The sequence below is a fragment of the Pogona vitticeps genome, chromosome 1 (genome assembly GCF_051106095.1).
Source record: "Pogona vitticeps strain Pit_001003342236 chromosome 1, PviZW2.1, whole genome shotgun sequence".
Taxonomy (NCBI): domain Eukaryota; kingdom Metazoa; phylum Chordata; class Lepidosauria; order Squamata; family Agamidae; genus Pogona; species Pogona vitticeps.
The window spans coordinates 163,213,063-163,228,499 of NC_135783.1; the positions used below are offsets into that span (position 1 = coordinate 163,213,063).

The 15,437-nt window shown below is 42.1% G+C and overlaps 1 protein-coding gene across 1 annotated transcript in view; it reads left to right on the forward strand.

Moving 5' to 3' along the window:
• Nucleotides 1-14,873, forward strand: part of LOC110070691 (cytochrome P450 2K4-like) — a 29,561-nt gene extending 14,688 nt beyond the window's left edge. The window contains exons 5-9 of the mRNA XM_073004256.2: nt 1,098-1,271; nt 4,022-4,166; nt 12,666-12,850; nt 13,052-13,193; nt 14,186-14,873. Of these exons, the coding sequence (XP_072860357.2) occupies nt 1,098-1,271; nt 4,022-4,166; nt 12,666-12,850; nt 13,052-13,193; nt 14,186-14,370 (831 nt within the window). The 3' untranslated portion in view covers nt 14,371-14,873. The remainder of the gene's footprint in view (nt 1-1,097; nt 1,272-4,021; nt 4,167-12,665; nt 12,851-13,051; nt 13,194-14,185) is intronic.
• The last annotated feature ends 564 nt before the right edge of the window (nt 14,874-15,437 follow it).

A 15,437-nucleotide genomic window follows, 5' to 3' on the forward strand; every position in this document is an offset into this window, starting at 1 on the left:
GGTGGGCGAAGCTTCCCACCTCCTCCTGCCCGATCGCCGGCCTGTCAGCCGGCTGAAAACCCGGCGTTCGCTCGGGAGGAGGTGGGGGAAGCTTCCCACCTCCTCCTGCCCGATCGCCGGCCTCTTAGATGGCTGAAGTCCGGCTATGCTTCCGACCCTCCCCCCACGGCTTGGATCCAAGCCGTGGGGGGAGGGTCGGAAACATAGCCGGACTTCAGCCGGCTGAAAACCCGGCGTTCGCTCGGGAGGAGGTGGGCGAAGCTTTCCACCTCCTCCTGCCCATTCGCCGGCCTCTTAGCCGGCTGAAGTCCGGCTATGCTTCCGACCCTCCCCCCACGGCTTGGATCCAAGCCGTGGGGGGAAGGTCGGAAGCATAGCCGGACTTCAGCCAGCTGAGAACCCGGCGTTCGCTCGGGAGGAGGTGGGCGAAGCTTCCCACCTCCTCCTGCCCGATCGCCGGCCTCTTAGCCGGCTGAAGTCCGGCTATGTTTCCGACCCTCCCCCCACGGCTTGGACCCAAGCCGTGGGGGGAGGCTGGGAGCGGACTATTCGGCAGTCGCCGCGGCTCGGATCTGAGCCGCGGCGACTGCCGAACAGTCCGGCTATGCTTCCGACCCTCCCCCCACGGCTTGGATCTGAGCTGCGGGGGGAGGGTGGTGGGATCCGGATGCCTTTCAGGCATCCCGGGCTTGGATCCCACCCGCTGCCGGTTACCCATGGTTTGGGTAACCGGCAGGGGGTGAGATCCAAGCCCGGGATGCCTGAAAGGCATCCGGACCCCCCACTCTCCCCCCGCAGCTTGGACCCGAGCTGCGGTGGCTACCCCAGCCATGGCCGGACTCTAGGGAGTCCAGCCATGGCTGAGGTAGCCACCGCGGGTCAGATCCAAGCCGCGGGGGGAGGGAGAAAACCGGATAATCCGTTCCTATTAGAACGGATTATCCGGTTTTCAATGCATCTCTATGGGAAAACTCGTTTCACTTAACGATGTTTTCCCATAGCGATGTTTTTTTTAGAACGAATTAACCTCGCTATGCGAGGCACCACTGTACTGGGATTTGTCAATACGATCTTTTCTTCCTTTTCCATTCTTTCAGTTGTGTAACATGTTTCCTGCCCTTGGCTTCCTTTTTGGTGTTCGTAAGACCCTCCTTAAAAATAGAGATGAGTTCCATGGCTTCATAACTGCAACCTTCATAGATCACCTGAAAGATCTGGATAAAAATGATCAGCGGAGCTTCATTGATACATTTCTCATCCAGCAACAAGAGGTAACCAAGTCTTTTGACTCGATATGGAATGGGGAATACTTTTAATCGGAAGAACTAGCAGCATTTGTTTTCATATATGAGTGTTGGTTGGTTGATAGATTAAAGAACTTGCCTTTTAAGGAGCAAGAGTTTGTATTAAATTCACCCGAGGAAATGAAACTTTATTCATTTAGCTCAACAAATCACCTTTCTTCTGCATGCACAACTCTTCTTGGCTAAAGGATGAGATAAAATGCTTTAAAGAATTAAAGAAAAGTAACCAGTTTGCATATATTGTGTATCTGCAGCACTTGGTTTGAGCAGGGAGAGGACAGCATATTGTAATCATGAGGCAGATCTTGTAATTTTTTAGATGTTTTTCTCTGTCTGCCTTGTAACCTAAAGTATAGGACCTTCTTGCTAGTATTTCTATTATTTCCCTCACTGTGATTGTTTTCAAGTGAACCAAATTGGACTACTGAGTCAGTGGTGTAGCATTGTGTGTCATCACCCAGGGCAAGGCAAGTATTGTGAGGCAAAGGTCACGTTCTGTCTCTGATGCAACATGCGGGCAGCAGGCCCGGTGCCCCTGGCAGCTTGGACTCGGACTGCTGGGAGCTGCAAGAGGAGCAGGAGGATCAGCCGCAGGAGCACACTGGCCGGGGTGGCCCACATGCCCCAAAGAATTTTGCACCCAAGGAGATCATCCCTCTAGCCCCTCCCCCACACACTACCACCACTATGCTGAGCCACAGAGAGAATCTACAATCAAGACACTCCTGCACTCACCTGTCGGGGGAAGGGAACTGTCAGAGCTTCAGTTTTTGAATAAATTATTAAATCCTTAAAAGGCTGAAAGAAAATGTACCCCCCCAAAAAATGTATCATGTGATTACAACATAAGAGGTTTGAGCCACAATAAGCTGCAAGTAGAGGTCACTTCAGGACAAAGAGAGATAGCCATGAAAATGAAAATGAAAAATATAAGAAAAAAATTAATTAACAATATACTGAACGTTAATTGAAGGTCAATGCAGAGGTCTCAACGAAGTCCCATTTAATTCCATGCATTGTGTGTAGGTGGCAGAGTATATATAAAAGTCTATTTAGAGAATGCATTGAGTTCGCTTCCAAAGCAGACTCTTATGTAATAATACATTGAGTCTGCTAGAGTGGAAGAAAAAAGAAGGTAAGGGAGAAGTCTAAGTTTAGAGAAGTCTAAGTTCTGGAACAGAGTCTCTTATTTTTAGAATCTGACAGTTAGGCAAGAAAAAAGAAACATAGAGAAGGCTATATAAACTTCCTTTGCCTACAAAAGTGCTGGTACACTGTAAGCAAGATGCCAGCCAACATAGAGTCAGCTAAGCCCTCTGAGCTAGAATGGAGCCAAGCCAAGAAGTTAGAGGGAGGAAAAAGTTAAGGAAACAGCAGCAACTGATATAGTAGCACGAAGGCAACGCATAGAAATCATGGATTTTCCTTCATAAATTTTAACTGGCAGATGGTGGGTGAGCATATAGAAAATGAAGTATTTTTCAGGTGTTTTAAATTATACTAAAAGGCAAATGTATTTATTTCTACCATTATTGATTTTTACTTTTTACAATATGTGCTTTTTAAGCTTCAAATCTCTTGTATTTTGGGATTGAAATGAGAATAAAGTTCTTGTCTGAAACTTATACAGTGGTGCCTCGCTTAGCGATGTTAATCCGTGCAGCAAAAATCACTGCTATGCGATTTCATCGCTAAGCGATTTTTAAAAGCCCATAGAAATGCATTAAAACACATTTAATGCGTTCCTATGGGCTTAAAAACTCACCGTATGCGAAAATCCTCCATGGGGCGGCCATTTTCGGTGCCTCTAAAGCGAGGCAAAACAGCGGGCGGCCATTTTGGAACCGCCGATCAGCTGTGCGAAAATGGGGCCTTTGGGATGATTGCAGGGGAGCGCTCCCCCGCAATCATTGCAAAGCGAATTTTCCCCATAGGGGCCATTGCAAAGTGATCGCTCTTGCAATGGCAAAAAGTCCATCGCAAAGCGATTTCGTTGTAAAACGGAGTGATCGCTATGCGAGGCACCACTGTACTTAAAATGTGTTTGTCTGACTTAAGTATTTACCTAGAACTTAAGTTCAGGTTTCATATATTTTAAAGCATTTTGTACCCACTCCTTTGTTCATTGATATAAGAAGAGTTTTTGAAGTAACACGCCTATGACTTCTCAAAAGTTACATGTTCACAACAACTTTATTCTTTATGATATGTAGAAGCAAAAGAAATGAATATAGCTTGCACAATTAGACCCATGAGTGAAAACAGAGGTTTATTCTCATCCTCTGAAGAGAGCTGGAGCAAGATTGGAAACTACATTCCTAGTGACCCAGACAGCAGCAAGTAGATGACTGATACTTTGACACCCAGATGAACTTTGATGTGATTATCATGATGGTCTGCTCCTCGCTGTTATTTAACCCTTTCAAGGATAAATGTTCACTTATGACAGAGTACAATAGACTTTTAAGAAAACACCCCTTGGTAGTTTGATTCTGTGGTGGTCCATAATAGCTGAACACAGCTGAACAAATGTCCAACACTCAAACAAGGCCTCGGAACACTATAAAATTTTATTAAGTGCTCTGAGGCCTTCTTCAAGTGTCACACTTTTGATATTGAGTGTATGTATATCTTCAAAGTCCTTGGCTATTTACTATAATTTATGCCTGTGGATGTTTCTCACTTCAGTTTATTGAACTTGTTGTTTTCTGTTCCAGGAGGTCAAGAAGAACAATGGTGGATATTTCCATAAAGAAAATCTAAAAAATGTTGTGGGAAATTTATTTGGTGCCGGTATGGAGACCACTTCTACCACTTTGCGCTGGGGCCTTTTGCTAATGATGAAGTACCCTAAAATCCAGAGTGAGTATTTTACATTTCACTTTCTATTACTATCTTGGAACATGATGATATTAATTCTATGCTGATATTAATTCTACATAATAATTAAAAGGAACATGTGCCATCAAGACAATTCTGACTTATGGCAATCCTTTTTAGAGTTTTCTAGGTGGAGAATACTTTGAAATAGTTTTTTTAAAAAGGTAAAGGTTCCCCTTGATATTTTAGTCAGTCATGTTCGCCTCTAGGGGGCGGTGCTCATCCCCGTTTCCAAGCCGTAGAGCCAGTGTTTGTCAGAAGACAGATTCCGTTATCACGTGGCCAGTGCAGCTATACACGGAACACTGTTTACCTTCCCACCGAGGTGGTAGCTATTTATCTACTCGCATTTACATGTTTTCGAACCGCTAGGTTGGCGAGGAGCTGGGACAAAGCGACGGGAGCTCACTCGGTCGTGTAGCTTCGATCTTATGACTGCTGGTCTTCTGAACCTGCAGCACACAAAGGCTTTTGAGGTTTAGCCCACAGAGCCACCATGTCCCCAATAGTTTACCATTCCTTTATTCTGGGGCGGCCTTGCGCTGTGCATCTTGCCCAAGGCTAGGAAGTCTGGCTTTTCTGGGATGCACAGTGGAGAACTGCACTCCAAATCTCTGACTCTGCAGACAGACAACTAACTCACTGTGTTGTTCAGCCAGCTTAGTATGACATGGGCTTTGGAAAACTGAAAGAGAATGTTAGGGCACATTTCTATGTTACCAGAATAAAGCAGGTGAGAAAATGCTGTTGGTGCCAAGGGATGTGTTAGCACTGGTGGGTGTAGATGGACTTCTACAAACTGCTTTCACATCTGGGGACTGCACACATATTCAGCAAACTTTGTTTTTGACAGTTTCCCACAATTATTGTGAGCAGTTTTCCTTTTTTCCTATATTGAATGAGTTAATATTCCAGTGATCACCAAGGAAAGCATTATCTACTGAACAGAATAAGAACCATCACTCCTTCCATTTCAGCAGGTGTTCCAAGGATCACCAAATCAAATCTTGCTGACAAACATTGCTGGGAGGTGCTCTGTAGGTCTCCCTTACAAGTAGACTTACTGTGCAGTCACAGAAGTCTCTCTTGTTTTCAGCTAACAAAAGGTTTTTAGGTTCATCATAGCTGATGTTATCATAGTAAAGGCCTCATTCCAGAACAAAATCAGACAATCATCTACAAGTATTTTAAAACTCATCTCAACATCTTCATTACATGTATTTTCTTTGTTGCAAGAATTCCAGGCAACTCCAAAACTAGTTTTACCAGTTTTATTGCTGCATAACTTTTATTTCTACATAATCATAAGGTAAATCCAATAGTATTAAAAACAAGTAACTTTTGAAGTCACAGGCCCATCAACTCAACTTGCAAAACTCATCCTTACACTTATAAGCAACTGTGAACATTACTTAAAATATATTGAATACTGAACGTAAGCTTTAGCCATGTACTTAACTCAGAAAATACACCTCAGTTATAAGGTTTTAGCTGTACAAAGTATAAAAAAGAACTATAACCATTTCTGAATAAAAAAGGAGTCTATTTAAAAGACCAATTCAAAAAGCATATAAAAAGGGTATCACTCTCTGTAACATTGAAAAATTAAAACATTATAAATTTCAGAAACTGTAAAAGTTTTCTTAAAAATACATGAAACACCAGAGTTCTTATAACAAGGAAATGGAAATTATAAGTGTTTTTGAACCTTAAAGTATGTTTAGACACAAAAAATTAATACATAATATTCTGCCATATTTTAGGCAGGTTAAAGCCTATATAATATGACTTTTTTTCCTTTCCCAACCTGTTTACTTACATTTGCCTTGGATAAGATATTTCTTTCCCCTTCATGGATTGCTGCCTTGTCGTGGCAAAGGGGCTTGAGTGAGAAGCTACGGGCTATGCCGTGCAGGGACACCCAAGATGGATAGGTCATAGTGGAGAGTTCTGACTAAATGCAATCCATCTGAAGTAGGAACTGCCAAGTCACTCCAGTATCTTTGCAAGAAAACTTCATGGACAGAAACAAAAGGCTGAAAGATATGACGCTGGAAGATGAGCCTCTCAGGTCAGAAGGCATGCAACATGGTCCTGAGGAAGAGTAGAGGACAAGTACAAGTAGCTCCAGAGCTAATGAAGTGGTTGGGCCAAAGCTGAAAGAATGCTCAGCTGCAGACGTGCCTGGAAGTGAAAGGAAAATCTAATGCTGCAAAGTAAAATACTGCATAGGAACCTGAAAAATAAGATCTATGAACCTTGTTAAGCTGGATGTGGCAAGGAGATGGCAAGAATAAACATTTACATCCTGGCCATCAGTGAACTAAAATGGATGGGAATGGAAGAATTCAATTAAGACAATTATCATATCTATTATTGTGGGCAAGAATCCCATAGAAGAAATTGAGCAGCCCTCATAGTCAACAAAAGAGTGGGAAAAGCTGTACTGGGATACAATCTCAAAAATGATAGAATGTTTTCAACATAAATCCAAGACAGAGCTTTCAACATCACAGTAATCCATGTTTATGCACCAACCACCGATGGTGAAGAGGATGAAATTGACCAATTCTATGAAGACCTACAGCACCTTCTAGAACTGACATCAAAGAAAGATGTTCTCATTATAGGGAACTGGAATAAAACGAACAGGTAAGTTTGGCCTTGGAGTTCAAAATGAAGCAGGGCAAAGGCTAATAGAGTTTTGTCAAGAGAACAAGCGGCTCATCACAAACGCTCTTTTCCAACAACACAAGAGGCGACGCTATTCGTGGACATCACCAGATGGGCAATACCGAAATCAGATTGATTATGTTCTCTGCAGCCAAAGATGGACAAGCTCAATACAGTCAGGAAAAAAAAGACCTGAGCTGATTGTGGCTCTGATCATCAGCTTCTTAAAAACCACTGGGCTGGACAGGTATAATCCAAACCAAATTCCTTATGAATACATAGTGGAAGTGAAGAATAGATTTAAGGAACTAGATTTGGATGACAGAGTGCCTGAAGAACTATGGATGGAGGCTTGTAACATTGTACTGGAGGCAGCAAATAAAACCATCCCAAACAAAAGGAAAAGCTAGAAAACCAAGTGGCAGTCCAGTGAGGCCTTATAAGTAGCAAAGAAGAGAAGGGAAACAAAATGCAAGGGAGATAGGGAATGCTGTAGAAAATTGAATGCTGACTTCCAAAGATTAGCAAGGAGAGCCAAGAGAGCCTTCTTAAATGAACAGTGCAAAGAAATAGAGGAAAATAATAGAAAGGGAGAAACCAGAGATCTGTTCAAAAAACTTGGAGCTCTTAAAGGAACATTTTGTGCAAAGATGGACATGATAAAAAACAAAAATGGTAGGGACCTAACAGAAGCAGAAGACATCAAAAAGAGGTGACAAGAATACACAGAGGAATTATACCAGAAATATTTGGATGCCCGAGACAACCCAGATAGTGTGGCAGTTGACCTTCAGCCAGAAATTCTGGAGAGTGAAGTCAAGTGGGCCTTAGAAAGCCTGGCTAACAACAAGGCCAGTGGAGGTGATGGCATTCCAGTTGAACTATTTAAAATCTTGAAAGATGATGCTGTTAAGGTGCTACATTCAATATGCCAGCAAGTTTGGAAAACTCATCAGTGGCCAGGGAATTGGAAAAGATCAGTCTACATCCCAATCCCAAAGAAGGGCAGTGTCAAAGAATGCTCCAACTACCATACAATTGCACTCATTTCACACACTAGCAAGGTTATGCTCAAAATCATACAAGGTAGGCTTCAGCAGTATGTGGATGGAGAAAACCCAGAAGTACAAGCTGGATTTCAAAGGGGCAGAGGAACTAGAGACCAAATTGCTAATATGCGCTGGATTATGGAGAAAGCCAGAGAGTTCCAGAAAAACATATACTTCTGCTTCATTGACTATGCAAAAGCCTTTGACTGTGTGGACCACAGGAAACCACCTGACTACCTTATCTATCTCCTGAGAAATCTATATGTGGGACAGGAAGCAACAGAACTGGATATAGAATATATGATTGGTTGAAAATTGGGAAAGGAATACGACAAGGCTGTATATTCTCCCCCTGCTTAGTTAACATATGTAGAATACATCATGTGAAAGGTAGGACTGGATGAATCCCAAACTGGAATTAAGATTGCGGGAAGAAATATCAACAACGTTAGATATGCAGATGATATCACCCTGATGGTAGAAAGTGAGGAGGAATTAAAGAACCTCTTACTGGGTGTGAAAGAGGAGAGTTCAAAAATTATCTAAAGCTCAACATTAAAAAAATGAAGATCGTGGCCACTGGTCCCATCACCTCCTGGCAAATAGAAGGGGAAGATATGGAGGCAGTGACAGATTTCGTTTTCTTGGGCTCCATGATCACTGCAGATGGCGACAGCTGCCACAAAATTAAAAGACGCTTGCTTCTTGGGAGGAAAGCAATGGCATCTTAAAAAGCAGAGACATCACCTTGTCTACAAAGGTCCGCATAGTCCAAGCTATGGTTTTTCCAGTAGCGATGTATGGAAGTAGGAGCTGGACCACAAAGAAGGCTGACTGCCAAAGAATTTATGCTTTTGAATTGTGGTGTTGGAGGAGACTTTTGAGAGTCCCCTGGACTGCAAGGAGAACAAATCTATCCATTCTGAAGGAAATCAACCCTGAGTGTTCACTGTAAGGACAGACCCTGAAGCTCAGGCTCCAATACTTTGACCATCTCATGAGAAGAGAAAACTCCCTGGAAAAAACCCTGATGTTTTGAAAGTGTAAAGGCTAGAGAAGAAGGTGATGACAGAGGATGAGATGGCTGGACAGTATCATCGAAGCTATCAACATGACTTTGAACAAACCCCAGGAGGCAGTGGAACACAGGAGGGCTTGGAGTGCTCTGGTCCACAGGGTCATGAAGAGTCAGACATGACTTAACAACTAAACATAAAACATATTTCTTGCAGTTGCTTCATCGTCTGATTGTGGTATGAGAAATCACCTTTTATTTATATTTTAAATTTTGTTTATTTAACTTGCTAGGAAGCAGCAGTAACTGTTGCTTAAAAGTGACACTTTTGTTTATATTAACTGCCTGATAGCACCACTTCCGCCTGTTAGCGGTATAATAAATACTCTCATGTCATTACCTTTCTTTGCAATATGTTAATTGCATTTATTTATACCAATTACCCATCAAACTTCATTGTTCACTATTTTAATATCTTTTGTGTATGGATAGCAAAAAAAACTAGGAGATTGCCAAACAATTGTTATGATTTCAGTGACCTTGGCTGCCTGACTGGATTGTTTGAAACAATGTTTTAATGTCACAAGTCTAATAGTACTATACTTCTAAGGTAGTTTTAAGGTAATTCTCTGTAGCAGATATCCCAGACGTCACCTGTCCATCACTGTGGAACCTTGACAGGAGGAGCCAATGAGAAGACAGGAGGAGCGGAACCGAGGAGAAAGGGAGAGACAGACAGACAGACCGACAGACAGACAGACAGACCGACAGACAGACAGACAGACAGACAGACAGAGAGGATGTGAAATGACAGTTAGAGTTTAGGAGAGAGAAGTGCTGGAAAAGGGTAGAGAGCTGAAGGCTTGGGAATTTGACCAGGAGGGTCAGAGATTGATAGCGAAAGTTAAAAGAGTGATTTGAATGAGGCAAGCCTTGTTTAATATATATGATTTGCTTCCTGTGATTTATACTGCAATTTCCAACTGATCATTAACCCCACCCTGTTCAATAAACTGATTGTGTTTGGGAGCATAAGTGTCCAGTACTTATTTGATGTTAAAGAAATAACATCTGGTGGCAGCGTGACAAGGAGGAAGAAGTGTGAGCCTTTGTTAGGACGAAATACCTGTAAAATAGGGCCACAAGGGCGAGCGCTATAAGTGGTGACCAGCGGCAGGATCTGAATAAAATCCAATAATGCCAAAGAAAAGAAAGAAGGTTTCCAGAGGTGAGAATATCTATTAGCCAGGGTGATCTGTCATGGACAGAGTGGGTAACTCTCTAAAGCTTTTGGGAAAAGATTAGTGGAGAGGCTCCTAAGCGCAGATCAGGTGCTAAGATAAGGAAGAACTCTGAGGAAACAATTTCTGGTAAAAGTTCATCTCAAGCTGGAAAAGGACCAGCAGGCTAGCTTGTCCTAAGCTCTAAGGAGAGAGCACTCAGGGGACAAAGCGGAAGCCAGGGTTAGAATAAGCTGAGGTGATTTAAAATCATAAAAGCTGGGACTGTTTAAAACAAATATTTCAGTTTACTTTTGGGAGCTAGAGGCAAGCAGAAAATTTGTCTCTAACCAAGGGACAGTCTGAGTGCCAGAGGTATAAACAAAGTAATGCAACCATGGCTGCCGGGGGGGGGGGGAATACAATCTCACAGCAACTCTCTAACTCAAGAAAAAAGGCACTCTTTTAAAAACTGAGGTTTGTCAATTGACTCAAGAGAATAAATAAATAAACATGCCTACCAAGCGAGGAAAAGGGGGGGCAATGGAAGCATCAGCACATCCTCAGGATTTACCTCACGAGGAGGAAATCTCAGAGCAGGAGGATGAAATAGAAATTCAGGAGGGTAATGTTTCAAAGGAAGAAACAGAGTTAACCTCCCAGGATTTTTAAAAAATGGAAACTGCAGCAAGAATGTAAATTAAGAGAGTTACAAATAAGGGCTGAGGCTGAAAAAGCAAAAGCAAAAGCTGAGGCTGAAAAGGAAAAGGAAAAGGAAAGACTCAGGGCCAAGGAAAGAGACTGCCTTGAGAGAAAAAGAGATGGAATTTGAGGTAGAGATGAGACAAATGGAGCTAGCAGCAGCCTAAAATAATAATAATAATAATAACGACTCAAATTCTGAGAGGGGACATTTATACAAAGCAGACCTTGAGAGATTACCCATATTTAGAAAGGGTGATGACCCTGAATCGTTTATTATTTTGTTTGAACACGCTTCTGAAGACTTTGATGTGACGGGACCAGAGTGCATGATAGTGATGAGATCTCAAATAAGTGGCGAGTTAGCAGAAATGTACTCTCAAATGGCCCCAGACCAAGCCAGGTACTACGATGAATACAAAAAGTTGGTTTTCTCAAGGTTTGGAATCAATGCTGAATATTTAAGGCAGAAGTTTAGAGCATTGACCAAACGGCCTGAGGAATCCTATTCCCAGTTAGGTTCACTTCCTGTGATTTATCCTGCAATTTGCAACTGATCATTAACCCCACCCTGTTCAATAAACTGATTGTGTTTGGCAGCATAAGTGTCCAGTACTTATTTGATGTTAAAGAAATAACATCTGGTGGCAGTGTGACGAGGAAGGAGTGTGAGCCTTTGTGAGGACAAAATAAAACAGGGGCCACAAGGGCGAGTGCCACATTCTCCATACCACCTATAATTTTTTAAACACGCTTCAGCAGACAAGGTACCAAACCCTGACATTGCAATAGGTAGGATGTCCCAAGTGTAGTAAGATCATGTGAAGCAAATATTGCCACACATGCAAGTTCATGTCTTACAAGCTGTCTGGCCTATGAGAAGCACCAAAAGACAAAGCCTTGGCTATTTGGGCTGGGCCCAGCACTGTGAGAGTATATTCCAGATGAAGGAAAGGAGGTGAGATGGCTACTAATATCTCTTTTCCCCTCCCCCTCTTTTTAAATATATGTATATATTGAAGTTGGTCAGAACACTATATACCGTCAACTGAGCTGTATGTCAATCAGTGGAAACCAGAAGTGTTCAGATTTGCATTTTGGGGCTGTAGCTCTTCAGATTTCTCCTGGCACTGTCCAGGGATCTCTGGGAGCTATAGTCCAAAAACTCAAATTTGTACACCCCTAGTGATAACTGACATTTTAAATGTGTTTGAGGAAGAGATATGAAGCTTTTCGCATTCCTTTTCCAGTTATGTTTTGGCTAAGGGGGAGGAGATAAAAATGTGAGCAGGTTGTGGGGAAAGTAGACATTTCTTTTTCTTTCCATTTATCCTTCACAACTTCATTCCGTTCCCTATCAAGCAGTTTTTTACATTTCCAGTCACACCACCCAGCAAGTAACAGGAACTAGGCTTTGGCTGGCTTTATTATTATTTTTCTTTTTCTACAAAGCAAGAAAGACAGGTTGTACATTTGATCACCTTATGGCCTCACCTGAATGCAGGAATCCCATTATTGCAAGGGAACTGCAATGCAAAGGATCAGAACCTATGTATCATTATTTTAAAATTTTAGGAGAGAATAGTGATGTGCATGAATGGACCAAATGTAATGTATCAATTTAGGGGCAGGATTTAGATCTGTAGGCAAAATAATTGTACTGATATAGGTAGTCTCATCTAAGGGGCCTGTATTGGGCAATTTCTTACTTTATCTTCTGTGTGGGAAATGCATGCTTCAGCATATAGCCTTTACACATGCTGATGCAAATTCAAAGAGCGTACAATTGCTCTTGATAGCAAGGATTCTTTTGTTCCCCCAGAAAAAGTCCAAGCAGAGATTGATGATGTTGTTGGAACTGCTCAGCCCAGGACTGAACACCGAATAAGAATGCCATACACAGATGCCGTGGTCCATGAAGTTCAAAGATTTGCCGATATCGTCCCGACCAATTTGCCACATGCAACTACTACGGATGTTACTCTCAAAGGCTACTTCATTCCAAAGGTGATTAACTTGATTTAGTTGCAAACTTTGCTATTCAGCCATGGTCCACCTGACTAAGAAATTCCTGTCTATTTTCAGTAGAAGGACACTGTAAGCAACTTCCTCTTCACAAGTTGGTGAAAATCAGCTCTATATTGGAATGCATGTGTAAATGTTCATTGAGTTGCACATTCCTTTAAAAACCAACCTCTTCCTTTTTAGGGAACTCATGTCATTCCATTGCTGACCTCTGTGCTCCATGATGAATCGCAGTGGGAGAAGCCTCATGAGTTCTATCCCGAGCATTTTCTCAACTCTGCAGGAAAGTTTGTCAAAAGAGATGCATTCATGCCTTTCTCTGCAGGTACAAAAACATACAGATATGGAGTGGGCTGCTGCAATAGGCAAACTGACTTGAAACAATACAATCACAGGAGATGCTAATCCGTTCTAGGAGAAAAAAAGATGTTCTAATGCCAGATATGTTCTGCAATACAGTACAGTACATCATTTTCAGGATTGTGAGATAGATTAAACATGAAATTTTATTGCACTTTCAAGGTTCTCTTTCTTACAATTTGCTGTTATTTTATTTGCATACTTTCATCTGTTTCCAATAGATATGGGCTATTCATATTCATATCCCTGGGGATGTGAATACAAATTGCAGCAACAAAGGTGCCATGGAGACCCCTCTGTCCCCCCACATCCAGCACACACCATTTGCCATGCAGCACTCGGCTCCATCATTTTCATCACATCAATTGTGAAGGAGCCCACCTCCCCTCATAGCCAACCACTCATTGGCTAAGTAGGGAGACTTCTTGTTCTGCCTCCATGCCAAAGTGGCCGGCTGCATGGGGAGATGGGGAAGAGCCAGTTGGGTTCCTTCTGCAATTCTTGTGACAGTGATAGAGTTAAGTACTGCACTGCAAATGTTGAGTGGGCCAGCCAGTTGGGGGAGGGAGAGTGTGGACCTCCATGGCAAATTTGGTGTCATTATTCGTATTTGTATCCCTGGGGATATCAATACGAACAGCCCATGACTAGTTTCTAATGCTTCATTTTGTCATTGCTTTGTTTACGGTACACTGCCTGGAATAATGCCTGAAATCCTCTTGAGTGTCATGCAGAATGTATAAGTTTTAAAACTCCAGAGATATTCTGTGTTGCACACCAAGTGACTGCCATTAATCATGTCTGGAGATTTCTCTCCTTGCAAAAATGTGCTTCCGAAAGGTCCAACTTGCATACAACTGCACAACCAGATTTCAGCTGATGGGTGATAAAAAAAACTGTATAAAATAACAAAAAGTTAGTAACCCCTATGTTTTTGTGCTCTGGGCATTTTTACAGGGCGCAGGATATGTGCAGGTGAGACCTTGGCCAAAATGGAGCTCTTCCTGTTCTTTACAAGCCTCCTGCAGAGATTCACCTTCCAGCCACCTCCTGGAACTTCTAGAGAAGACCTGGACTTCACCCGAGCAATTGGGTTGACAACACCTCCCATGCCCTTCCACATCTGTGCTCTGCCACGCTGAGATTGCCCATGAAAGTAATATGGGTGAAGCAGCCTCTTGATTGAACTGACCCATCCACAGATCTCAAGTATCCCTCGTGCCTCTGTTGCTGTTTTGAAAAATACAAAAAACAAACGAACAAAAAAAAAGCACTTGATGGAATTGGCTATGATATTGTATGAGCTATATTCAGTCCTGTTGAATCCCACAAACTATAGCGATACACCGTTTAGTTTATAAATGGGATTTCGGTTCATGTGCTATTTGCTGCAGAGTCCAAATCAAGGCTCTGCTTATGTTTCACAGCCTCAACCTTTTATCTACATAATGTACTTCTTGCTTCTGCTTCTAGATCACACCAACGTCTGACAGATCCATTTGTTTCTGGTTCACATCAATGTCTAATACAATTTTGACAGCATAAAGTTGGGGCGAGCTCAGGAGAATAGACCTTTTTGCTGTGTTGAATGCTGTCTAAGATAAATAAATGGCATATTCTCCCTTTCAGAATGCAGGATAAATAATACTTGGCTACCTTTGGGTTATTCCTTGGTTTCTGAGAATATTTCTGAGAAATGCTCATTGGAAGAAGGTTCATGGTTCTTGTGTTAATCTTCTTTACGAAGTGATGAAAAGATTGTGTTAATATAATAGGTGGATTATATTTTATTATATAATTATCTCATCAGTATCCTGTCCCTGGGTTTCCCACATGCTATCTAAAGAAAGCTCCTTCCTCACAACATGTTTCATCTGCAAATCACCTAACAATTCAAGAGTGCACAATATAAAGAGTGGAGGGGTCCACAAATACCGTATTTTTCGCTGCATAAGACACACCTTTCCATAAGACGCTCCATAAGACGCACAGACTTTCCACCCCCCCATTTTGTGGGAAAAAAGTGCATCTTATGGTGCGAAAAATATGGTAATACCTTTTGCCAGCTCACAGCTATATGTTAAGGTCAGAAACATCACCCAAAGAACTGAACGGATATTTTGAAGAATGCTTAGACTAGGTCTTGGAAAGTCAGGTCCTCTTTCAAGAGAAGACTTTTTTTAAAGTCAAAACAGAAATTTTGGCAGAA